Here is a 27,279-nt window from a genome sequence, read left to right as displayed (position 1 = left end):
ACGAACGGGGTAATTTCACCAAATATATGTAATGAAAACAAAATATAGTGACAGCGTGAGAGATAGATTTTTGATAGATTTGGTTGGTTCAGATGCTGCTGAGACAGTTTAAGAGGACTGTATGTGTATGTGTGTCGGTGCCACAGATGTGATGTAATACCCTCTAAACACATGATGTGGATGAGTGTTTTCAGGGATATGCTGGTGTTGAACACTTTAAGGGCTCTAGAAGGTGCTGAGGTTTAAATTAAACTTGTATGTTACATTTATTTGGTCCTATTGCAGAGCTGTAATTCCAGTGCAGGTGTGCTTCCTGCTTCATATATTAGATTGATCCAGCATTTGTAGCAAAGTAGAAATTTTATATCTCTTATGCAGTGGTGTAAGGTAGATGTGACTGGCCCCAGTGCGTGCGCACGCACACACACTCACACTCACACTCCATTGCTACTGACTATTTTCACTATGACAGAGATGGGTTTGACTACAGGTGTATTTCAGAGGTGCCAACTTCCCCTATTGTTCTGAATATGACAATATTCTTAATTTGATACAGGTCATGTAAACAGCATAGTCCATGTAAATTTTCCAAATTAAGCCATATTTCAATTATACCATTTTCCAGTTAAGATGTGGGACATGCGGGTGTTATTTGGGTTTCAAAAGCATTTGGAATATGCGTCTCAACTGGGGTTTTTATCGCATTTTGCGACACACAGCCTCTTGTTATTTAACGGTTGGCTCTTTGTGTTCATGTGGAAGACTTGGATATCAGCAGGTTTTTGGATATGTGCAATTATCGTAACAACAACCTTTTGAAGAAGCTGGCTGAAGGTATGAAAGATGGAGGCTGCGTTTGCACGGTCAAACAAGTCCGCCACTGCTGTATTTTTATGTGATGAACAATATGCTATGGCACATTAATGATAATATGCACAGCTGCATGTAAACGGGAGTATTAGTGGAATATTCATTTTAATTAGCCGTGTAAATTGCTTAGTAGCAATATTGTCTTTTTTGGAATAAGGGCAAAACCCAGAATATTGAGCTCAGTCACACTCTGAAGTCATCAAAATTCGGCGCTTGGGCAGTGACTTGTGGCATCAGAACCCAACGAAAACAGGTGTCCTTTAACATTGGCAGGATACGTGGCCGGTTGCTGTTATAGTTTAATGGCATCAGGAGGAAACGTGGTGGGACAAGGATGAAAGTTAAGGTGGCGAATGTCCAAGTGGGGCGGGAGGGTTGGTGGATGGCTCCATGAAACACTGACAAAAGCTGACTTTCACCTGGGAGAGTGGTGTTTGCGTCCCGTAAGATTCAAAAGCCAAACCCTGTGTTTGTGTTGCCTAAACCCAACTATGTGTGTTTGTTGTTGAAGGAAATAAACGTCAATTTGTGGTGTTGTACCTGCATAGTGCATTTATTTTGAAAGAGACTCTATGCAAATGTTAAATTTCCTGTGACAATGGAAGTGTATCTTGAAAGAAGAGAACTTGACACAGTGTCCCAGAGCATCAACAACCAACATTGCAGTACCAAAAGTCCGTGACCAAAACGTTGATATGTGACAAGGTGGGAGTGAGAATGTGTTGGAATATTTGTGTAATCATAGTGACTATTGAAGGGCCCACTCTCTGTATAGAACCCCCCACCCCAGGGCCCCCTGTGTAACAGCACTGCCTGTGCTGCCTATATGTATGCCCATGCTCTGATGAGCGTAACTGTGTGTGTGTTTGCCATGCTCCAAAGCTAAATGTGTGTGTGCTTTCATATATAAACGAACGTTGTGTGAGAGTGAGCGATTGACAGAGGGTCAATCTGTTGATCTCCGTGCATGCCCAGGGAGTATTAGCCGCTTTAAAATGGACTGATTAAACGGAAAGTGAGAGCTGTGATTGACGGTGACAGAGAGCTTAATTATGGCTGAATGACACAGAGTTTGTCTGCCGTGGTCCATTAATCCAAGAGTAGGTTTAACTGACATCCCCAAAGAACCAGATGGTCCCCAATGGGCTCAGGTGCACAGATTGCTCCGTACAGTATCAACAAGTCCCAGTGCAGAAACTCTCACACATCAAAATGCCAACATGTGTATGCATAACTAATCTCATTGACACATATGGTTGCACTCTGCTCTGGGAACACATACATTACTGAGCCTTATAATAATCCCTCTTCTGTCATCCCCTGGGGGGCTTCTCCCCATGGCCCCCCCGTCCCTCTTCTCCACGTCTTATTTCTGATTGAAGTGCCTCCAATACCATCCATTTTCCCCTTTCAAGCGCTCTTCTGTAACTCACAGGAACACATTTTGCTCTGGCCGTTGAAGGGCTCTCAGGTGAGGCAATTTTCAGCGCAGACTTTTTAAGTAAAGGTGGGAATTGATTTAATAATTTATTTCACACACAGGGATCTCCTGTCCTCCTGATTGTACTATCTCTGGTATCTAATGGCTCCTTTTTCTACCACTGCTAGTTTTTCTTTTTCTAGTAGACCAGTGTCTGGTGAGAGCAGAGGGGCTTTCAAGTAAAGCTGGGTGATATAGAGAAAATCAAATGTCATGGTATTATTGACCAAATACCACAGTATTGATATTGCGACAATATTGTAGGCTTGACTATTGATGCTTCCAGCAAAATATTGACACAATGAGATGTTTGATAAATTCTCATCAGTAGTGTGAATGTAATGGCTGACAGGCATCTAAAACAATCTGTTAAGTTCAGAAATCACTTTACTGTAACTCAGCCTTTAAAACCAGGATAAGACAACACTTATGATACTCAGTATTCCAAAAATCTAAGATGATATCTAGTAATTCGAGCTGATCTTTGCCTTAAAACGAGATTCAACTAAAACATATAAAATGCATGCATGTTAGACTTTGTCTTTGACAACCCAGTGTCTTATCCGTGTAAAATTGGAACAAACAAATTAAATTTGGCTCAGTTTACTCTGCACAGAAACAAGGCTTCTCTTCCAGACAGAATTTGAATAGAGCTCTGCTCAAAGTTTGGCTACAACTGCCAATTATCTTTATCTCTGAAGTCCCTGTAACCTTAACCAAGGTTGCGCCTGACGATTCTTTGGTACGTGTGAACATGTGTTTCTGTTACAGAAAAGTGTCAGGGACAGAGAAGTACAGGAACATTTCAGCGGTACAGTTCTGGTTACACCGGCACCATTTATATTTTCTGGCAGTGAGTCACAGGCTTGTGTTTTGAGGAAATGTCAGATGATTAAACAATAAAATCCACATCTTTTGCAGGCTGATGATTAGTATTTTGCCTGTTAGAGAAGCGGTGTGGTTTTTGCCGAAAATGAACTTGATATCGAGCCCTGACATGGATGGTTGTTGCGAGGGCTGCAGCTATCGATTATTTTAGTAGTCAAGTATTCTATCAAATATTCCATTGATCCATTGAGAAATACTTTTGCTTTATTAAATAATAATAGTAAGTATATAAAAGAGAGTACTGTAATGATAACAATAGCATGCCGCCCTCAATCTCCACTGCCCTGAGACTACTTCGCTGGGGGGATGCTAGCCGATTAGATGGACCTTTAGTTAGCATTTGTAGCAACTCAAATTCAGCCAGCACAAACCCCAGCACTGCGGGCCTTTATCTCTACAGGGCTGTCAACTTTTCAAAAAACCTCAGTGAGTGAGTGAGATTCAGCGGGGCCAACCACAATTTTGTCGTTTAGGCCTACACATTAATACCTATTAATTATTATCTATTAATATCACAGATAATTATGTTTTAATACTTCATTTTTCTTTTCTTTACCAAATAAAGCAGGTAACCACAAAACCTTAATTTAACATATTGTGGCCTATTACACAGACATAAATTTATATTAAAAAAATAAATGCTGTGTCGATATTAATATAAATTTGTCCCTTGCATTTGTCATGAATCATGTTTCTGATTTGCATTGTTTTACATCATTTTAGTGTGGTGACTACCAAATGAACTCATAAGTACAATTCCAATCACATAATTTCAATCACATAAACAAACAATGGCTCAATTCTGCTAAATATGTCCATCAATGAGCATATGCTCAGTTAGCGCCCAAAATTTATGACAGCACAATTTTTCGCGTATCTACTGCTTGCTCAGCTCAGCTGCTTGAAAGGATAGCTGCTGCAGCAATAGGCTACTATTTTAATTTAGCTGCTAACATAAAGTACTCTCACAACACATGTAAGAAACTAAATGTACATTTTTTTTTAAGATAATTTTTTGGGATTTTTCACCTTTAATGGATAGGACAAGGTGAGATGGGGAGAGAGAGTGGGGGAATGACATGCAATAAATGTTTGCAAGCTGGAATCGAACCCGTGACTGCTGCAACGAAGCATCGCCTCTGTATGTGGGGCACAGGCACTATCCACTACGCTACGGACAAACCCAAATATAAAGATCAAAAGCTAAGGGCCACACATGCCAGCATACCTGGAGAGGAATGCAAGACTTGAAATATTTCTTCTTCCTCTTCTTACAGGAGGGCATCATTCGTCATTGTAGGTAGTAGTAGCCTAGTTATGTAAGGTGGCACCTCCTACCAGGTAGTAGTAGCCTAGTTATGTAAGGTGGCACCTCCTACCGTACAGGAGTGGAACGACTACCAGCTCTTTTTTTTTTTCGAGTGAGAAATTGGAGGTTTGGTGTGAGACCGTGTGAAATCAACCAATTGCGTGACGAATGCGTGAGAGTTGGCAGCTGTGTCTCTACTAGCAACCCTATTGATTTACGTTAAATGCTAGCATTACCTGGCGTCCGCTCTGTGGACTGCTTACTGCTGAGATGCTGAAGCGTTGACGTCGTGCTATTGTGGTAGGCTAGTTCGGCTTTACAACAGACTCACTATGCAAAGTTTTCATTTTGTTTCAGCTTGAAATGCTCCCAAACTGTGGACACTTTTGGTCGTTATCTCTTCGCTTTGCCCCTCGATATTTTCTCTCCCTTCCTCAATTTTGCAATTACAAACCATCAAATTACGTCACCTGTCCACAGCATAAGTGCATGGTGTGACAGAAATAATCATCCATGTGAAATGATGTATGCTGTATACTGTTTAACGAAGCTTTGCTGAGTGTTAATAATCGAGTAACTCCAGTTCCTCAAGGAGTTGTTTCAGCCTTAATTTTAGCAGTCGTCTTTGACTTGAGCCTGGTTAAGCCTGTAAAGTCAGCTAGCTTTCTGTATTTCTCCCAAATGCTCCCATCTTTCTATCCTCAGTGCTTTCTGTTAATAAATGAACTTGTTTTATACATTATAGAAGATTCTCAAAAGAATTAATTTTCCTGGTTTGACCTACAGACATTATTGCAGAGCAATATATACCATTCCTCCTCAGAGCTGAGAGCATGTTCATATAAGCCTGTAAACACACATGTGACTCCCAGCACAGCTGCGCTTGTATGTCTAATTTGTTACAAGTGAAATGAAATACAACAGAGTCTCCATTGGTCTACAAGAGAAAGCCTCAGCGGGAGCTTTCCTCAGAGTCCAGGATTATCATACAAATGACAGCCTTTTGTCCTTAAGACAATTTCTTATTGGCTGTCGCCTCCACATCTCCCCTCGCTCAATCTCTGTCTAGGTCTGCTCTCTGCCATCCTTTTTCCCCATGCTCCTTTCTTAATTCTTCCAGTCCAGCCTTAATCTCGTAAGGCCAATGTAAAACATGATCCATCAATACTGTCAGTGTTCGTACCAGTTTTACTATGCTTTGACTTCTCTACAAGGTGGACACCTGAGTCTCTTAGCGAGCCTTTCACAGCTCATGCAAGTTTCAGCTGTGTCATTTTAGGAAGTTTAGAGAGCTGATAGCTATCTCTATCAAGTGTATTGGGATCATGGATGTATTATGCATCATGTCTGCAGAGCCAGCACTGGCACAATGGGAAGCTATTAGCAACACAAATTGCTTGTATGATGAGAAGAGTCACTCTGTGAAAAGGTGATTTTAGCAGATTTGAGGCTGGCAGAGAGAGAAGGGGTGATGTGGGAGCATGCAGACCGGTAAACATCTGGAGTGAAGTTAACTTAAAAACACCCAGTTGCTAATGGAAATCAATTGGGGGGCTTTTGCATAGTCGATTGGAAGCTGGAGGCCTAGAGTGGGGTAAGCTAATAAAAACCAAAGCATCAGGCCTGACGAATGTCCCTTCCTATTAATTAAACAAAAAGTGTCTGAAACAACATCCTAATTAATACTGGCAGAGAGGAAAGGTTGCCAGTGGGCCTGGACATGACAGATAGGTCTGTTTGAGAACAAATAAGAGAGCACTGTGGGAGGACTGAGGGCTCATATACAGTCTGAGAACGATCCTGCTGCAAAGAATATCGTGCACATGATGCCTGGTGAACATGAGCCGCCGCTCTCTTTGTGAGAAGGCCGTGTACAGTACAGAGAGGACATTACCTGAAGGCAGCATGAGAGACACTTCAATTTCAATCAGAGTTTATTGCATTTTTTCTTTGTTTCTTGTACCCCAGTAACCCCTGCAGCCTGCTGCTATGTGTAGACCATTTAAAATTAGACATATATTGGATATATGTTTAAGTTATCCTTTATTTGTTGTTACTAATTAGCAATAGCGCAAGAGAGAACAGAGTCAGTGCAGTGTGTGTCCCTGGAGGTCATTTAGACACATGGTTCTTTTGTTTTTAGAACTTTTATCTTTGCTCTTTATAGGCTAGCTATTGAATTCCCTAAAGAGCCTTTCAGTTAGACGACCACTGTCAACACTTAGGAGTCTTCCTGCTGTGGATACTAACACAGCCATGGGGTCGACTAGCATGTGTCTGAGCACTTCTGGGCTCTAGCGGTGCTCGATGTTGCTGGAGTGCCCCCGTGGCATCAGATTGAGGGCAGGGAGCTGCTGTGCCACGCTATTGCGGGGGATCGCAAACACGGTTGTCCGCTGATCACAGCTCCCCTATTCCCAAACTGTGTTAGTTTAATACACCACAGGACTTTCAAATCCAAACAGCCCCAGAGACACCAGGGACAGGCAATAAAGATGATTTCTCTCATGTTTCACTCACTTGTGCATCGCACATGTCTTTCTCAGAGTGGCGATTTGAAGACGAAGCAGATTGATATCTCACTGTGATTTGATCAAATGTTGAATGCCTGCGCATATCCGAGGCTAATGCAATCTGAAGGGATAGAATGTCATTGGAGGGATGTTAATAGAGTTGTGCTTCACTTTAAGCCATATTTCCTTTCAGGATAGAATAATTGCGGCCTTTTTTTAAGTGAGCAATTCATGGAAATCATGCTTTTGTGTTAATTCAACACTGAAACATCCATTGTGATCTGCTTGTACTCCAGGTCAACGAAAGAGATGTGTCAACAGATCCTCCTATAAGCAAGAAATAGTGAGTTATCATTTCAGGAAAGGATGATGCAACACCGGTTTACGTCAGGGAGCAGGAGGGGAAGAATGGCTGGAGCACTTCCACAGATGATGTATGGAGAGTTTGAATCCATGGGAACCCTGGCGTTAGTCAGGAAATAGCTCTGAGTTAAGGCTACACTGCACGCTCACTTACTGTCAAGACGCCGAGGAATACATTACACATTTATTGTAAACGATGGCTGCTGTTTTCCTGCTGTGCTTTGCCGAGCCCAGTGAGGTAGAGAGAGCGATTGTCGGAGGCTGTAGACATATGCACGTTCAGATTAAATAATAGAAAAATCTGTCACGACAGAGACTGGTTAATTTCCTCTCTTAGTTATACAAAGACAAGCAGAGAAAGAGACTCTTTAAAGGTCTCAGTAATCATTAAGTCATTAGAAAGTACTTGCTTGTTTCATTGGAGTGTTAAAACCAATTTTATGGCAGCAACGAGAGGCATTAATAAAAATCTGACATTCTTTTCAGTCACCACGAACTCATGCATTGTCAGTGTTGAAAGAAAAATGTGCCTTTTACCACAAGAAAATGATTTTCTTTTTTCTTTTTTTTAAGCATATTCCTATTTCTCTTCCGTCTTTATTCCTCTCCACCTGCCATTAGCGCAGTGTAATGTGTGTGGCTGTTGTGTATCTGGGTCAGGGACAAGCTGTCCTGTTGACCATTGGTGAGATGAAGCTGCGTACACCTTGCCTCTCTTAAGCTGTCAGCGCGGTCTTGTGGTGATGTGCAATTTGTTTGCCTCCATTGAATTTCTCCTGCCCTCGTTTAGAGTCTGTGTATATTATTATTGAATGTCTTTGTCTCCTTTTTGCAGTCTTCTCTCTCTTACCTTTGCCCTCTTTTCTCAAAGGCGCCCCATTCATCTTAAGCAACACAGTATGTTGAGTAAAGAACTTCAAACTGGTTTACGGCCGTCAACATTCATCTCTAGAATGGTTCTCCAGGAGCTGCGTGTCTTTTCCAATCAATGGGAACAAACGTTTTAATAATAACATTTCCGCTAGTGTTAGCCGTTACCTTTTCTAACCTTTACTCTTATAAATATTCATGAAATAAATGCCACAATGGTCGTTTGTCGTCGTTTCCATATCACAGCAGTAACAGACTTGACATGCAGACCTCTACTCAAACAGTTTTTCTGTTTTAACTGTTGGCATTCAGGTTAATCCCTTCTCTTCCCGTCTAGAGCTTTTTTAATATTTATTCAGTTTTTATTTTTCAAAGGCAAGTGGCGAATCTGAATTTCCTTTTTTTTTTTGGCTTGCTTTCAATTAAATCTTGATGTCACTGATCTCACTGGGAGGTATACAGGGTAGAATTTTTCACTCAATTTCCTTATTTCTTGTTTCTTTTCTTTTTGTTTGTTTGTTTTGGGGGTTTTTTTCTACTTGACTGGTATGAATACTATTTCTGAGTTGTGTGTGGAGGTTGTGATGAGCCAATGCTGTGTTGTTGTGCACGCATAGTTTTGGGTTACTTTAGTCTCTTCCACTGTGTCATTAGATGGCCAGTGCTGTGTCATTATGGAGCACAGGCATGGGTGGAAGCAGCAGGAGAACAAGGTTCAGCTCTCTCTCAAAGATCCTCCTCCGCATGTCCCCCCTCTGTCTTTCTGTCCATCTGTCTGTGTGTATTTATCTGTCTGTTTTTTTTTTGTGTCTGCTCTCTCTCTGTATCTTTCTCCATCCCTCCCTCTCTGTCTTTCACACTCCAACTCTCAGAGTGTACATACAAATGCAGAAATGCTAATTCTCTCCCCAGGCTCAGGTTTGAAATGTTATGCCATGCCCCTTTCTTCACGTTCTCTTGTTTCCAGCTGTTAAAGCTGCTGCTCTTGCTTTATTAAAGCCCATGAGATGATTTGAGATGCTTGACTCAAAAATAATTAATTAGTTTGATAAACCTACATTTTGAATGCGGAGCAGAGCAGAGAGAAACAGAGGAGGACCTCTTTGGGGGTTGTTCTCTCCTTGTGAATCTTAAGGGCTAGACACACCAAACCGACATCAAAGAACTGGGGGCAACGGAGGCCAACTGTACGTCGCTTCATGTCGCTTCTTTGTCTGCCAAAATGTTGCGTTTGAACACACCACAAAGGCGACAGCTACTGACCAACTAGCATGTACATTATGCGCCTGCATGAGCAACACATTCTCACTCAGACCTTGTCACATATTGATGTTTGGACATGGACTGTCCACGTCCACATACGATGTGAAAGGTACCCTGGGTGTGTTGGTTGTTGATGTTCTGGAACACTGTGTCAGCTTCTGCCTGTTTCATGTATTGTCTTCTTTTAAGATACACTTCTGTTTTCACAGGAAATTTAACGTATACATAATGTCTCTTGCAAAATGACCGCGCTACATCGGTACAACACCGCAAATTGATGTTTTTTTTCCTTCACTAACAAACACACATGGTTAGGTTTAGGAAAAAAGAACAGAGTTTGGCTTTCGAATCTTACGGGACACAAACACTGCTCTCATGGGTGAAAGTCTGTGATAGTTGGACCCATTCTCCAACCCTTCCCCCAGGCCCAGTCGGACTTTAGCCGTTTTAACTTTCGTCCTTGTTCCGCCGCATTTCCCCCTGACTCCACTGGGCGCAGTTTAACTATAATGGAAACTGGCCATGTTTCATGCCAACGTTAAAGGACGGCTTTTTTGTCAGTGTCTGACACTGCAAGTCGTTGCCCAAGTGCCAGATTTCGAAACACCGCTCTCTTAGGATGAAAGTCAGTGTTTGTTGGACCTTTTCACCACCCCTCCTGCCTGCCCCTGTCGGACTTTTGCTGCCTTAACTTTCGTCTTTGTGTATCATGCCGACGTCAAAGGATGCCTTTTTTGTTGGTTTCTCACACTGCAAGTCACTGCCCAAGTCACGGATTTCGACGTCTTAAGAGTGAGACCGGGCTCACATGAGAGGAAATAACTCTCCATACCAGCAGGTAGCTGAAGTCTGTATTTTCATTCAAAAAGAGAAACCAGGACCACTAGTTAGCCAGTTAGCACATAACACAACACACTTCGATGTTGAAAAAACAAAGAATATTTACCATGAGCTAGTTAACAATAACAAAAACAGTTACGAACCGTTTCTGTTAAAGTTAAAGGCGCTGTATATAAGAATGTGGCTAAAACGGTTACTGCACTCAAATTCAAAATACTGCCACGAGTCGTGTCTGCCCCCCCCTCCCCTACAGATTCGAGGTTGCTGGACAGCGGCACGCTGGAGACTGATTTGTTTGCCCACGGGCGGCTGCCATGGCAGGGCTGCATTGCTGCGTCCTTGATCTTCGGTTTTCCAGCAGACCGTTCGAGCAAGTCCGGCTTCTCTGCTGCTAACGCTGCTGCCGGGATACAGCTGAGGAGGAGCCGGCTGCTAATGCTATGTACCGGGACACTGCTAATGCTGCTTGCCGTGCTGCTGTAGCTCAGTTGTAACTGTAACTGATGCTGAGACTCTACTGACTGTGTGACTGGTAGACGGCGGTGGGTGGCGCAACAGGCCAAAACACAAATTCAAAACATAAACATGATTTGCGGACCGTAAAAATGTTTTTTAAATGCAAATATTCTGGCTGTACTATTGTTGTCGGTGAGATCAGTATGTCATATGAACATTATTCCTTAGTCTCTGTGACATATTAGGATGATTTTACGAATTTTTGCTTTAGATTTCTTACATATAGCTCCTTTAAGTTTGTTTTGATCTCGCTCTCTCTTGACTTTAGTCATTTGTTTGCTTTTCTCACTTCTGTTTCTCTTCTCATGAGCAAAACTGCCAATCAGAGTGATTTCACTCACTGAAGGGCTCCACCGCCTCCGACACCAATTCGACGCTCTGGATTGGCAAAAAAAAAAAAACAGCTGGTAAGAGCCAACCAGTGCCAACAGTGCGGGGTATACCGCAAAAACTAGGGCGACAGATGCTCACTGATGGTCCAGCATTGACTGATGGCCGACTGTCAGCACAGTGTGTCAGGCTCTTACACGATCCACCAAAATGTTTGTTCCTTATTCCAGCAACATGTCTTTTTTTCTGCACAACAATATCTCAGCAGAGTTTTTCTGTTATGTAATCATTTGTTTTCCCTTTGCTTTTTGGGGGGCCCTGGGGGGCACATTTGTGGCCATTGCCCAGAGGTGCCATCGTGATGTGTCTCTTTTGTTTTGATATAATTCCCTTTATGAGTTTTTAATGTGTTTTTCTCCCCCATTCTCCCCTTAGATTAAAGATCCCGACTCTCAATCTATCCCACAGCTCAAGTCTTTATTGGGCTATATTTCCACTTTACTTTTCATCCTCTGTTGTACACTCAAGTGGAAAATCTCTCCCTTAGAGAAACACATTGAGGGCAAAATGACCTCTGAAATGATCCTCTTCTCTTGGGAAGTTATCACAGCTTCTTCTCACAGAGTTTGAAGAGGCTTAAAGGACTCTGATGAATGAAGACATGCACGGACGGCTGGATTTAGGAACTTATGTCACCTTAAGTGACTTTAGGTGAGAGCAAACAGGCAGCAAGAAACTGGATATTTGGCAAAGAATAGAAAAACACTGTCATGGCCAGGCGTGGAAGTGCAGCGCCTGATGGATTTGGTTGTAAAAAAAAAAGAACATTAGCTTGAGGAAAAGCAAACATTAAAGCTTTTACCATTTTGGTTTGCTATGAGGATGATAACCCAAAACTCGACACAGTGGAGCTTTTAAGAAGACCTGCAATGCATGTGCAATGATCTGATGTTGCTGTGGGAAACCTGACAAAAAGCACATTTCTATTCATAACACACAGGGTGGTTTTAGTTTTTTATAGATGGCTGAGAGAATTACTTCCCCAAGTGTTTACCAGCCTTACATTTTAACACGTGAATCATCTTGATTACATCATCATTTTAATAAACCTAGTTATATTTTAGTCTTTTTGATTATTTTTCAAGTAAATGTATGCAACAATAGTGTATTTGCCAAGTGGCAACCACCAAGGCAAAAAAATGAGCCAACATGGATTTGCTAAAAACTGTAGTTCTTTGAATGGCCACTTGAGGCTGGCTCCAAGAGCGAGTAAATCCCCATAGACAGCAGAAAAATAAACATGTTTACAGCCTGGTACAAAAAAAACAGCTTTGGTCTCCATCGTTAATTTTGCCCTTCATCACAACTGCACGGGGGAGGAATTATGACATAACTCACCTGTTTTACTACATTTTATTTAGGCTTAAAGTTACACATGTTTAAGGCCAGGCCGCTTTGAGTGACAGGCTGTATGTGGGGCCTTGCTACAGTCTATGAGCCAGATCCATCCCTCGCCTCTCCACAGCTCCACCCTCTAATCCAAAATTGGTCACTTCAGGCTCCCAAAAAACCAAGACGGTGACCGCCAAAATGTCGAACTTCATAACAAGAGTCCACAAACCAATGGGTGATGTCACAGTAGCTATGTCCATTATTGTATACAGTCTATGGTATAAGCACACTACAAAAACAAAAAACTGTTGACTATAGTTTCCAATATTGGCTTTTTCAAGATGGTTACTATTGTGGCTAAAGGGATACTTGATGATTTTCAACCAGCTTTATGTCCTAACAATGTGGGTAGTATGTGTAAATGAACTATGGTAAACGTCCCTTCATTTTACCAGCGGCCAGATCTCCCTTCTGATTTTCCAACAAAAATCCACCGAATGCCGTGAAACATGTCATCCGACTGTGGGGTTGTCGCTTGAACTGCAGATTGTACTTCCTTGTTTGTGTTAAACCAAAGCTTTCTTTTCTGAGGCCAGTGTATTGTTTTAATATTTTGCAATGCGAGTGCCTTATATCCTCCTGAGACCCTGCGTCCGCATATGAGGACATCACATTTTGGGTTTACTTGACCTTATACTTCATTCTTCTTGACTTTGACCTGTTGTCCTCGTTCATGGACACTTTTTGTGCCATCTAGTGGTAGTAAGAGCACAATTACACTAATCCATGTACAAACAAGATGGCAGCTATCTCTATCGATCCCAACACAAAAGTGGCCAAGGTTCACTAGTAAGACACCGTTAATTAGTAAGTACTCATTTGAAGACATTGGCACTTCATTGTCGTCTCATTTGAGGACATTGGAACTTTATTATCTATGGTAATGTTTAGTTTTCTATACTTATTAAGTATACAAAAAATAGCTAGAAGAAATATGCATACCAAACAAAAGTTAGGGGCTCTTTCTATTGCTCTTTTGGTGCCTTATTGCCTTCCTGGGACGACCTGGGTGGTATTTTCTTTGTGATTATGTCTGACCATGTGGATTTATGCAACTTGTAAATGAGATGTGATGTGAATAGCGAGGCTTTATAAGGAAAATGTGATATTAATTGGGATTTGTAATGACGTTGTATGCTGATTTTTGATGATGATACTGCTTACCCTGTGACTTCTTTTTTATTTATTTATATTTATTATTATTTACTTACTTATTCATGTATTTTTTTTTAAATTTTATTTACTTTTACTGGTAGGGTCTGTTTCAGTTTCATCTTTTTTGTCGTTTTGAGCTTTTTCACTTGTATGGTACATCTTGTATCCTGAGTGATATTATTGTTTGTACTAAAAAAAAAACAATTAAAAGAGAATTACAAAAAAAAAAAAAAAAAAGTTTGGGTCTCAGGAGGATATTTACACTGCACTACAAATGCCGGCAGTGTGACGAGGTTCTGGGTGTGAATTCTGCACCAAGCACTGCTGCTTGGGCATTTTTTTCTGAGGCCAGAGATGAAAAATGTGGTAAAAACGCCACACTCGTCACTTCAGCCATTCAATCTCAGTGGAGGAGGGACAAATGCACCGAAGACAGACACCTTACATGTAGTGCTTAAGAACAACAATAAGGAGAGTTCTGTTAATATACTGTATATGTATTATGTTTCCTCTCATGAACCCACACAGACCGGCTGGTCCGTTCTCTCTCCCCGCTTGCTTCAGCCTTCCCCTCATCCAAAGCAGATACTTACCTAGTGCCAACATGTTAACTTCCGCAGATACTCCTATCAGCGCTTCCTGGCGATAAATGCTTTGCTAGACCCAAGGCCATAGTTTGTTAACAACTGGCCACCATATTGTTTGTGGATGAGCAACACAAATTAATACCAGTGGGATTTTAATTGGTCTGGTTTGGTGAAGTGCACTCAGGTGGTAGATTTTCTACCTCTTGAGCAAAAGCGAATACCACAGCCCTTTTTCTGTGTTTTCTCTGTCATCTCAGGAATTTGTGTCTTTTCACCGCACGACAGTCCAGTTTTATGAAAAGACCATCTCTCCAGCAGTGACTACTTCTTTAAGTGCTAAATCATTCCACCATTGCCAGGTCTTGCATTGAATGTAAAAATTTTTACCCTAATGCCATTGCATGCATTCTATTCTCTTTTTTTTCTTAAATGGATGAGTAATGATTTACTACAGAAAACTGGTGATAATGGGCCACAGTGGTATTGACTGTTTGATTGGTCTGTACACGAAAGAACTCAGCCAGTCGTATGGTCGATTAGCTCAGTACAACTCACCTCTCACACAGGCACAAAATCTTTTCTTACTTGCCACACTGCAAACACTGCAGGGTGTCTCGTCTCTGCAGCAATTCATACCAAGTCATTTTCTAATCCGAAGCTGCAATTACACACCCCTGAGCTTTTTTGCGAGCCTGGGGAAGCTGTGTGTATCTGCATGTCCCTCTGTTTTCCATCATGTGTGTAAAAGCCTTATTGTCAGCGGGCTGCTCAGAGCGGAGGCAGCCATCAACAAGTTGGAGAGGGGCTATCGGCTTCGATGGCTGAACACACACACTCACAAGTATGTGTTTGCTCACATACGCTCATGTGAGAGGGAGGGAAAAGACAACGAATCCTGTGTTGCTATAGCAACAATGAGGAGAGTTACCCCCCCCCCCCGCCCCCAAATATTGCTGGGAAAGTGCCAGTTTTGGTCTGTGCGTGTCTGTGCGTGTCTGACCATGTGCGGTGGTGGTCACAGCGTCACTCTGGAACCCTGGGAAGACCCCCCTCTCCTCCCCATCTCTTCCTCTTCCTGCAGACAGAATAGATTGCAGTTGTTCTGCCTCTCTTTCATCTGTCCGTGTGTTGTGGAGACCACCAGCGAGCCGCGGCCTGGCGTTTTTTCATCCTCGACCTGAGTCATCCACTCTTTCCTCCATAGGATGAAAGGAAAGCTACTGAGAATTCTCCCCCGAGGTGGTCAGACAGGAAATGCAGTCACTGTCGGTCTGTCTGGTTATGTGTAAGAGCTCCACGTAAGAGAGCCGTCTGAAGAGAGTCTCTTTGTCATTTTAATCATACCTCTCCACGAGCGTCCATGTCAGATGGGCATGTGAATGGTGTAATAATCCTAATGACCCTGCCACAGGTGTGTAGTTCAGGCCTCTGTACAGTAGATGTGTATGTGTGTGTCCTTCTGTAACAGGAGGGTGCCTGAATGGAAAGGGAGAAAGAGCAGTAATTATGGCCTCCAATGTTCAGCAGAAACATCAGAGGGAAGTAATTTGTTGCTCTATATTTAATCAGTGGAGATAACGAGACTGACTGCAGCTGTCTAGGCCTTTGGGCAGCCGGACAAGCTGGAACACCATTTCCTCCAAAACCCATTAGTCTTTAATGCAGCCAGTCACAATTTCCATAGTTTTCAGTGTTCAAATAATCATTATCACCATTTCCATCTCCAATTTGCTCAATTGTACACTTTTTCTTGCTCACCTTTTATTCTATTCCCTTTTATCTCCCAGCCCTCCACTTGTTTCTTCTCCTCTGACTCCAGAAAAGAAGTATTTTATCTGTTTAATCACCTCCTCTTTTTTTCTCCTCTCTGTTGCACCCTCCCTGTCTTTGTCTCTGCCCATCTCTCCATCCCTCCCTCAGGGTGCAGGTAGAGTTCTATGTGAATGAGAACACTTTCAAGGAGCGCCTCAAGCTGTTCTTCATCAAAAACCAAAGATCCAGTGAGTTGCCTGTGTTTGGGATCACAGTTTCGTTGTCTGCAATTAGCTGGGTGAATTCTCTGTGCGCTGTGTTTTTCTTTCTTTTTACACGAGTTGCTGTTACTGTTTCACTTCAGCGTGTGATGTGCCGCCATTCTTGCTCTGCATTTCATCACAGTGGTTCAGCTTGTCCACTCTTTGTTTTTTATATGTCTGTGTCATGAGTTAGATCATCTGTGGACTCATTTATAGACACGTTATACCTTTATTATATTCTCTCCTGCGTGCATAAAATCTAACATCATAAAATCCTAACTTGAAACAGGTGTCTTATTTATTTTGTAATCATTTTTGCTTTCATCCTTTTTTATTAAGAGGTAAAACGCTGCCTGAATAACATTATGTAATAGAAATATTGGCGTAAGGGATACAAGATTAAATTTCAGCAGACAAGATAAAATACTCAAAATTTTCTGCTGCATTAAGCCAAGCATGGCTGTGCATGCTTTATTGAAAAGATGTGATGAATAGTGTTCTGGAGAACAATCTGAGGTACTGGTGAGCTTTTTGGTAGTGATGATAAATGGTTTATGAGCAGCTGTTGGTTCCCCAGAGCTCCTCTGTTTTGTCTTCGCACTGTCTTCTACCTTTATTAGCATCTTACGTGCGTAGAGCGAAGAATCTCACAGAGCTTTATTGAGTGTCATAGTTTTAACTCATGCATGAAGAATATTAAAAGAAACACTTGTAAACACATTAAAATCTGTCTTTGTAAATTCAGCTGCTGATATTTTTTTCTAATGACATATCTTTTTTTTTTTTCCCACCGCAGGTCTGCGAGTGCGAATGTTTAACTTCGCTCTGAAAGTGCTCAGCTGCCTCCTCTATATTGTCAGAGTCTTATTGGACAACCCGCAAGACGGAAAGCAGGACTGGTGAGAGAAATGGTGATAACAGGGGTTTAATGAGGTGAAACAAAGTCTTTGTGAGTGTTGAGGCCTGATAGCAGGAACAAGTGCACCAGGTCAATAAATGAGATAACAGTGTGTGTGTATAGAGTATCCTGTAAAAGGATTGGATGTGAGATGATGGTGGGAGAAGAGAAGAGAGGGGGTGGAGATGCAATCAGGAAGGTAAACTGATATTTGGACTGAGCTGAGGGTTCAGTTTTGGTGAGAGGAAGTCACTTTTATTGCTGTTTTTGTGGTTTTGTTTCTTCCCCACCTGCAGCGGGAGCGGAGTCAACTGCACTAAACAAAACACATCATCCCATCCCTGGAGTGGGTTTGACTGGTGAGCATGCGAGTCTCTCATTAGAAGTGATGGCCTCTGCCTGCAGACAGGGACCATGAAACCGCACACCCTGGAGGAAAGGCTCCCCAACACCGGCCTGCTAGTCGGAAACGTCATATAATGCAATCGATGCAACTTCACTTTACCGATGCAACTCACAATGCTGATATTGAGCATTACAGATCCACATTCATTTGTCACAATCCAACCGTATTGATTACCTGTCAACATAATATGTATGTAGTGCCTGTGCAGCCTAATCAACAGCGATCTAGTGGAGATAAAGCGTGTAATATACAGCAGCAGAGAGCGGGGGAGAAACCAGGAAGTGTGCACGGACCTGAGGCTGTGCCATGTCTCCTGCTCGGGGACCTATTGATCTAATTGGTGGCTGGTGACACTGGCTAAGCTCTGGCTCCAAATGAATAAGGAGCCTGACAGGGTGAGCTCAGGAAAGGGATGGGCCGCCTTCTGCTTCAGGCAGCAGACTCGTAGGAGCAAATCAGAGCGCAGGCAGGCAAGCAGCCACAATAAACCCCAGGGTGTCTTTGGGAGAAGAAAAAAACGGCCTTTCTCTCACAATAAGGCTGTAAATTTCCATTTGGCCATGTGAATATTACTTTTCTCCAACAATATGAGCACATTGGCAGCTGGGCACTCTACTGTTGTTCAGTTGTAAACAGTGTAATTAAATTGAGCATAGTGACATGAGTTTTGTTCATGGTCCCTTCAAAGTGGCATTGTGTTGGGCAGAAAATGATTTTAATGTATTTTCCATTGTGGGAAATGCCTCCATCTAATTTTTGTGTCTTTTTTGCCCCGTCTCTCTCCCCTGCTCTCTATTCTTGCCTTTTTTCCGCTGTGCAGGAAACTGATCATCTGGGTGGATAGACCTCTACCGCTGTGGGCACTGCAGGTCAGTTAGATCAATACACTCCTGTGTAAACAAAGCCTCAGTCTGTTCACACATATATCTGCATACATGAGCGCACTCACACAGTGCTGGGTATAATCTGTGCGTTCTCTATTTGTTGGTTTGTCTGTGTTTAATTTGGATCACGTGATTCCAGGGTTAAATATGTGAAATCAGATCATTTACCCTGACATGGCTTTGCACTTGCAGTGTGATTAGATGCACATAAATGTACACAATCAGACACCAGACTGTCTCTTGCTTCACTTAAATCTGTTCCCTCTGAAACTCAATCATCAGCACGCCTACTGATTCCACCCACGCTCTCCTCTTCCATCTCTGCGACTCCTAATTTCTCTCTGCTCTGGTCTCTCTCCGACTCCTCTCTGTCTCCGCTCTCCCTCTGTGTCTGCATCTCTCCGTTTCTCTATAACTCTCTCTCTCTCTCTTTCATTTCGCAGGTGCTTGTGGCTTTCATCAGCTTTTCAGAAACTATGTTGCTCGTGTACCTCAGCTACAAGGTGAGTTACTCACCGCCCCCTAACAGCCAGTCTGAAGCTCTTTGTGATGTCTGTGGCTACGATGTGTGGCGTGTGTGCATGCATGCAATGTGCTTCAAGGTGGTGTTTGTCCACTTTGCACTCCTCTGTGTGTGCTTACTCGACTAAACTGAAGTCTGAAGCCCCTCAGCGGGCCTTAGCATCATCCTGTTATTGACACATCAGAAAAACTTTAGGGGAGGCCCCTGTGTTGCTGCAATGGGGGGCCGATCAATCAACGGGTTGCCCTGCTTTTGATGCACCTGACACTATAAGCCTATAAAGGGCTCACTCTGCAGATTACTCTGGAGGCTAGAGGCCTTAGCATTTAGAGCTGACTGATTCCTGTGGACATACCCCGTGCCTGTCCACCTACACTAGTCAGATTCAGGTCAGCCATATGCAGGTGGCAGACACATAAAAACAGCTATGGCTGACATCTTAATTGCATGGAAAAGCTTTGAGGAAACAGAGTAATGCTCTCTCCTTTCTCAAGGGGCTGCACAATGGAGTTGTATAACCCTTCATACATCCTGATCAATTCTGTGGTGCAAAAGTCCGTCAATTTGTTCCCTTCCACTCTCCACGATCAGGCCCCTTTATGTGGTAATTCCCGAAGGTCGCCATGACAATGGAGTTTCCTGACCTCTGCATGTGGTTTGTGTTTCCAGGGCAACGTTTGGGAGCAAGTATTACGTGTCCCCTTCATTCTGGAGATGATCAGCGCCGTTCCCTTCATGATCACTGTGAGTGGAAGGACTTGACAGCACACCACCTGTTTTTAAAACCTGCCAGTGTAATTCAGAAAATGACATCACGACGAGCACATGCTCACACAAACCCTCTCCTTGCAAGAGATCCTGTGAATGTGTACAACATATGAAAAAAAAAAAAACTGTGATGAGACAGCCAAGCAGACTGACGCTTCCTCTTCTTGATAGGTGATTTTGCCCTCCCTCAGAAATCTCTTCATCCCTGTATTTCTCAATTGCTGGCTGGCCAAACACGCTTTGGAGAACATGATAGTGAGTGAAGCACTATCTCCCTATCCAATTTTTTCATTACTTTCATCTCAGCATCTCTGTTATGTGTTATTTTGTTGGCATGCGATTGCCCCTCTCTGTCTGTGCCATTTCAGCTCACCAGCTCTCACTGCATTGAAGGTAAATCGGTCGCAAAATGTTTAAACTTGCACCTTGGGCTCAGTATTGGAGCTTTTCACATTCCCTGCCTCCATCTGTCCTTTGACATCCAAGCTGGCTTCACATCTTTTAATAAGCTGTCTCCCTGTCTGCTCCATATATTCCTACACTTTCATTTTCATCTCCTTTTTTGGTGATTTTATTTTTATGTCATCCATTTTTTTATTGTCTCCCTCCCACTATCCTCATTTTACACTTTAAAAATGCAGCTATAGTGCTTTCCATATGTTATCTCACATCTGTGTGTGTGTCTCTGCAGAATGATCTCCACAGGGCGATCCAGCGGACGCACTCAGCCATGTTTAACCAGGTGGTGATACTCATCAGCACACTGGTCTGCCTCATGTTTACATGGTGGGTACCCCTGCTGCTGACATGGAGTAGAAAGGGGGGCGACCAAGACGGAAAAAAAGGAAAAGGGAGACATTAAATGAAGGTTTGACAGGAAGTGAAAGGTGTCAAAGCCATGGGCAGGGTGAGGAAAGGAGCAGAAAGAGGATGAGATGGACAAGAGAATCAAAGCAACAGTGTGATACATGCAGAATAAATGATATCGGAGAATAAAAAAATGCTGCCCCTCAAGCAAAAAGATAAAAAGACAGAGCAGAGAGGTAATTGGTTACTGCGAGAGTGAGATAGTGCTCCAAAATGACAACTGGCGATTGCTTCGGTGCAGTGGAGGATGTGTCAGCTCGCTGCGTATCTGGTGTGAAAGCTTGAGCTAATCCAGAAGATCCTACACACAGCATGAATTAAGCTCTCTGACCGTTTCAGGGTTGACATTTGCCTGTTGACTCATCTATCCCTTAAAGAACACAATAATACGCGCAGCTTGCTCTCGCACACCTATATACACAAACATACAGTGTCCCACAAAGGCGCTCAAGCATGCATCCACCCCCATCTCCGCAGTCACACATACAAGCAGGAGACACAGCTATCGAAATATGATAGCTCCCACAGGCATGTATACTACACGTCCAGCATGTGAAGTCTCAGCGATGCTCACTTTCTGCTCCTACTCTCTCCATCTTTCCCACCCTGCCGACCTCCATCAGCATCTGCGGCATCCAACACCTCGAACGAGCGGGCAACAACCTGACCCTGTTCGACTCGCTCTACTTCTGCGTGGTCACCTTCTCCACCGTGGGCTTCGGAGACGTCACCCCACAAATCTGGCCTTCGCAGCTCCTGGTGGTCATCATGATCTTTGTGGCACTCATTGTGCTTCCCATCCAGGTGAGAAACATTGGTTATAACCTCTAATACAGTCATGAATGAATTACTAAGCAGGCCCACTGCACACAGGTAGTAAAATGTCAGGGAGCCCCTCTGGCCTTCATCTACAAAATGTCACTTAAATTAACACGTACTGATCAGAGAGAGACTCAAAATGATGTGGTAATTCTTTGAAGAGGGCCAAAAAGACCACACAGAGATGCAAATAAACCGCAAAGAGCAACAAAATAACCGTAAAAAGGAAAAACAACAACAGTGAGTCACAAAATGATTAAAAAAGGACACAATATTACATCAAAGAGACACAAAGGACACCAAAGAGATAGAGAGAGAGAGAGAGAGAGAGAGAGGACACAAAATAGCCACAGACACACAAAACCACAAAAAGATGCATAACGACTACAAAGACATGCAAAACAACAACAACAAAAAGTTTTTGTGTCTTGCTTCTGTGCCCAATGACCTCTTCTCTCATAATCCACCCATGAATACAATGACAGACAATGAATTTAAAACAGAGGTGTGATTGGTTGTAAAGTCTGAATGTAATGCAATGCAATAAACAAGATATGACTTGATAACAGAAAGCTTTGAAGGCGAGTTTTAAAACCCTTATTGATTCGATGAGTCGAAGAGGCCTGGAGGCAAAAACTCATCTCACCCGTCTCATATTTTATTTTTCAATTTAACTTTTGGAGCAGCGAACAGGGCTCTGCCAGGCTGTCCTCCAGGTGAGGTAGAAAAAATCTCACACAAACTAAGCACAGATGTGCCTCTCGAAATCGTTGGTAAAAGTAACAGATGGGAAAGGTTTGCGATTCCACGAAAGCCAATTTGTTTCCTTTGGTGAGCTCGTTGCAGAGAAGTTTTCTCTGTTAAGAGCAATGAGTCTTGTTCCCCCCTTTGCACAACATGACTCATTGCATCCTACGTAGATTTACAACACTATTTTTACTCGGAGAACAGCAGGAAGTGTCTTCCTTACTCGCTCTATTCCCCAAATCCGTCTCCTGTCATTTAGCTACTCCGCAGAGGGAACCTCATGACAGAGAACTACAGGAAGCATTTGCACACTGTTTGTGCAGGAACTGATGAAAACACCTTGACAAACAGGTGCACTGTAGCCAAATGGTTGTTCATTACTCATATATGTGTAAACTTTATCCCTGAGGTAGCTGCTGTACCTGCTGTGTGTTTCCCAGAAGATGTGAAAGTGCTAATGGGATGAATTTTCTGTGTGTGTGTGTGCCGGCAGTCAGAGGAGGGCCTCTCTAGGCAGGAAATCACACTGAACACTGCTGATAAACAAATTCACAAATGATTTGCTTTACTGACATTCTTGTTTTGCTGCAAATTGGATTTCTTTTGTGATGACGCTACACGTCTTTGATAGCTCGTCTTTTTTTAGTCGTGTCACATAAGCAGTAGGTGTAGGGCTGCATCCTACGCAGGCATTATGGCTACTGAACACGCTTTCACTGTTTTTGTTTTTCCCATCACCGGGTGGTAAAAAAAAACCCTTCACAAAACAAAAGAGCATCAAGATACTTTTGCTTAACTTGCGCAAGCCCACTGAAGGAATGGCAATCTGTGCATCACCAACATGGATACCATGCCATCCTCCCCACTCCCTCTCCCCGTCTTTCATCCATAAATACCCCTTGACATTTGAAGCTGGCCCCCCCCTGAAGCCCAAACCCCAACCCCCACCCTGTGTGTGTGTGTGTGTGTGTGTGTGTGACTCTGAGTCCTGCCATGACTGGTCTCCAGGCTGCACAGGGGAGCCTCAGAGCACATCAGGATTCAGCTACTGTCGTTATCTTATTGCTGCCTCTGTTAGTTTTCCTGTACCTGTCCAAAACACACCACAGGAAATGTACCTCTTGACGTGTCGTTTTGTCATTTCTTTTAGACTTAAAAGGATATTGATTTGAAAATAAGATGAAAAGCCAACCATTTAGGGTCATTTCTCCTGTTTCTAATTTAGTTTCACCAGCTTGGAGACGTTCTCTGAAACAAATCATGATGCTCTAATAGAGAAGCTTGATTGTTAACATCGCAAATCTGCCACAGTCGGTGCCACCGAGAGCTGGCTGTACACAAATGATGGCTAAATAAAACACTGTTGTCATATAGATGTGTGTGGCCTCGACGGTGTTTTCCACCTTTAACGAGCTGACATTATCTCAGCTCAGAAGCAAGGAGAATTATTCGGGGTAAAATGATGACTTCCCAGAGAAAAACTACACAAATGAACTCGGTCTATTGAATTCTGTCATCGTGTCAGAGGTGGATGTTTAGAGACATTTTCAGCCGCACATTGCAACTGTTGCTGCTCACAAGCTGAGGACCTTCATTACAGCTGGCAGATGTTTAATATGGTCATGTCCAAAGTCCAATTGTGGCGTGCAGATTGTTTTACACAAGCCCTCGGCTTGTCTTTCATAATATACTATATGATTAACACAATATTGGTTAATGTAGCAAGATCACTTAGCATTTTTTTCCCATTCACCTCACAATGGCAGGTCAGTCATTCAGTTTAGGCAATCGTACATGCACCAAGTGGGAACGACGCAGGCTGAACTAATGTGTTTTCATAGACAGACAGTAAGCAAGCAAACGAGCAATTACCTAACATCAAGATAACATTAAGATATTTCCTGCTAGGTAGCAGACATGAGCACAGCAAAGAAACGTGAAGTCAAGCACAAGAGCCGCTGCTTTCGCGAGTGGTGGAAAGTTGAATTGATGAATTATCATTTAAGGATGAAACAATTGTGTTTGTGTCATTTGTATGTGATTTTTTTAAATAACCCATATGATGCAAGAGGCATCTGGCCCCCAGGTAGTTTCACATGATCTAATCTGACCCTCATTCAATAGAGTTTGGACACTCCTGTTTTAATAGATCAGTTCGTCATCTGTTTAGTATCAGCTTAGTGTCATGTGATATCACAAAGATTCACGACAGGTGTACGCAGAGCCGGCCCTACACATTAAGCGATATGAGCAGTTGCATAAAGCCTCCTGGTCTTTGGGGCCCCCAAGGAAAGATTTTTTAATGAACATGAGACAATAATAGAAAAGTAAAAATGGATATTTTGTGCCATTTTTGCCAACAAACAATGACAAAGAAATAAGCTCAGATGGACAAAAACAACAGTTTGTATAGGCAAGGACGCATTTGCCAGACAGCAATCACTTTTTCTGACCTCACCCTTTATAATTTGAACATTTTTTTCTGTTAACCTATATGAGAGAGTTTCAATCTGCAGTTATGCTTTCTGCACAGACATAAGGACATAAGCTGGTGCAGAATTGTGTCACGGAAACGTTTGGATCTTTTATACTCCTTGTGGGTTTCTCTTTGCAGCAAACCAATATTCTCCCAAACTGTACTGGACTGTGTATCGAAAACTCATGTCTACAGAGAATAGAACAATTTTATTGTTTACAAAATGGCCACCCAGGAAGAGAGCAGGAGATGATCTGTACAGCGACTGAATTAATGGAGGCAAGACGAGGGGGAGTACAACAAACTTGAAAGACCAATGTTTGACAGAAATGCACTTGAAATACTTTTGGATGTCAGTGCACCATTTTAATTTCTTACAGATGCAACACATCCTCATCCAAGGGTTTGTGTGTTATCTAACAAAGTAATACCCCTCAAATGATGTTGCACACTTAATGTAAAGTTTTGTAGGATAGGTTAAATAAAAAGAAACATGGTGACAGTGTACCTTAAAGTAACTCAAAGTTCACACAGTTCCGAACACTGGTCACCACCACTACAACTACTCCTTCTTAACTCCCATATTTCGTATTGGTCACCTAACCGCAGCCTTTCCAAATATTTATATACATGTATATATAACTATTTATATAGTTATACATGACGTTTGGATCATGATAAGGTAGGACATGTGCAAATTTTGGCTCCGTTTCCACCAAACACTGTCAATATGGTACCTTTGGAACCAAAAGTAACCCCTCAGACATGGTACCTAGACCCTAGAGTATCCACCGCAAACAGTACCAGTGACCATCCGCTATTGACCAATCAATGGACTGCAGTGTTCACAGCTCCACCTTTTAGTACCAGATCTGTGTGTTAGGTACCCCAACAGAAGGGGGACCAAAAATGGGGACAGTTCGGAGCAGTTCCATTGGTACCATCCGCAACTTTTCACATTGGAAACGGAAAAACAGCGTATCGAACTTAACTGAACCGTACCGTAATGCTCATTGGAAATGGTGCTATAGCAAAACATACAAACAGTGCATGAGAACAGCCTGACAGATGTCTATACTGCTTCACTTATGCCACCAGAAGCTCTTTAAAGTTCTCCATTTTCTCCGCCCAGCTACGTCCGCATAGTTAAAAAATGTTAGATGTCCAATGACAGGCAATACCCTGCAGCTTGGCACCCCCGCTAAGAGGTGTGTTTGATGATGTGATGTCACTTTGGCCATGTGGCAACCCTTAGGGATGTGTCAAGCATTAGAGCGTAGTTTGATTAACCAGAATGACCAACCATTCAGGAGACAGGCGCCCTCGGAGATCCGAATGTTAATTCAAACTGGTCGACCTCTTTAGCTAAAGACGCAGATATCTTCTTCAAAAATAAACATGACAGTACAGTATTCTTGTATCAGAAAGCAAACAAACAATTACATCCACAATGTCAACACTTTCGATCCACATAAAAAAAATATGCAAATTAAGCTTCTTTTTTTTTGTTACAGCTTAATGCGCAATAAAACACATACACCCCTCTTTCCGGTCTTTTTGCTAAGCTAAGTTAAGCTAACCAGCTGCTGGGTGTGGCTTCATACTGTACAGACAGGAGGGTGGTATCAGTCTTACTCTGTTGCTTAATCAGAAGCTCTTTTGTCTGTTTTCTAATCAGCATCTTTCTTGCATCTCTTCATCTATAAAATCCCAGCATCCATTGACCCACCTGGCCCTACACACAAAACAATCTGTGCAATTTGCTCAGGCTTACTGTTATTTCCATGACCTGCCTTCCTCTATTACAACCTGCTATCATGTTCCATTCAGTCACCATCTTGAACCAAATGTCCACTTTCCTTAACTCCCCCCAGACACTCTCCCTAATCAGTCGGAAACACCGCTCAGTACAAAGCATTGTTTTCTTTTCTGATGCCACCTGGCTCCTCCCTGTATCCCCAGCTAACTTAATCCAGTTTCCATCTGTTGAATGTGATGGATGTCACCCTGAATGTAGTTCGAGCAGCTGGCCTTTCTGTGGATGGAGCGACAGAAGTCCGGGGGGAACTACAGCCGCTACAGGGCGCAGACGGAGAAACACGTGGTGCTGTGTGTCAGCTGCCTCAAGATCGACCTCCTCATGGACTTCCTAAACGAGTTCTTCGCTCACCCGCGATTACAGGTCTCTCCAAATGGTTTTAAGTTAAAAGAGCATGTTGGTGTGGGGGGACTTGTGTTTGTGTGTGTTTGTTGTCTTTAATCCTCTTCAGGAGCCCGAACAGCTGAGGTTAAAGCAGAGGATTAATTCAGCAGTAGCAAGTCTCATACTGCTGTCTTATTCATGTCGGAGCAGATGTGTGTGTTTGCTTTAGGGTGCATCCATGTGTGCATATCTCTTTGTTCAATAAGAGTTATGATTTGGCCCTCACCACTTCAAAGG

General features: G+C 42.7%; 1 protein-coding gene across 2 annotated transcripts in view; it reads left to right on the top strand.

Moving 5' to 3' along the window:
- The window catches only part of LOC126405207 (potassium channel subfamily T member 2), a 58,169-nt gene that overhangs the window by 1,920 nt on the left and 28,970 nt on the right, over positions 1-27,279 (top strand). For both annotated transcript variants that reach the window (XM_050068825.1, XM_050068824.1), the window contains exons 2-11: positions 16,357-16,436; positions 17,248-17,350; positions 17,646-17,708; positions 18,576-18,624; positions 19,083-19,142; positions 19,832-19,906; positions 20,102-20,185; positions 20,622-20,716; positions 21,421-21,601; positions 26,857-27,021. In XM_050068825.1, the coding sequence (XP_049924782.1) occupies positions 16,357-16,436; positions 17,248-17,350; positions 17,646-17,708; positions 18,576-18,624; positions 19,083-19,142; positions 19,832-19,906; positions 20,102-20,185; positions 20,622-20,716; positions 21,421-21,601; positions 26,857-27,021 (955 nt within the window). The remainder of the gene's footprint in view (positions 1-16,356; positions 16,437-17,247; positions 17,351-17,645; positions 17,709-18,575; positions 18,625-19,082; positions 19,143-19,831; positions 19,907-20,101; positions 20,186-20,621; positions 20,717-21,420; positions 21,602-26,856; positions 27,022-27,279) is intronic.

This window comes from Epinephelus moara, chromosome 18 (assembly GCF_006386435.1).
Source record: "Epinephelus moara isolate mb chromosome 18, YSFRI_EMoa_1.0, whole genome shotgun sequence".
Classification (NCBI taxonomy): Eukaryota; Metazoa; Chordata; class Actinopteri; order Perciformes; family Serranidae; genus Epinephelus; species Epinephelus moara.
The sequence above is the reverse complement of the archived record's forward strand: the minus strand, read 5'-3'. Positions and strand labels throughout refer to the sequence as shown.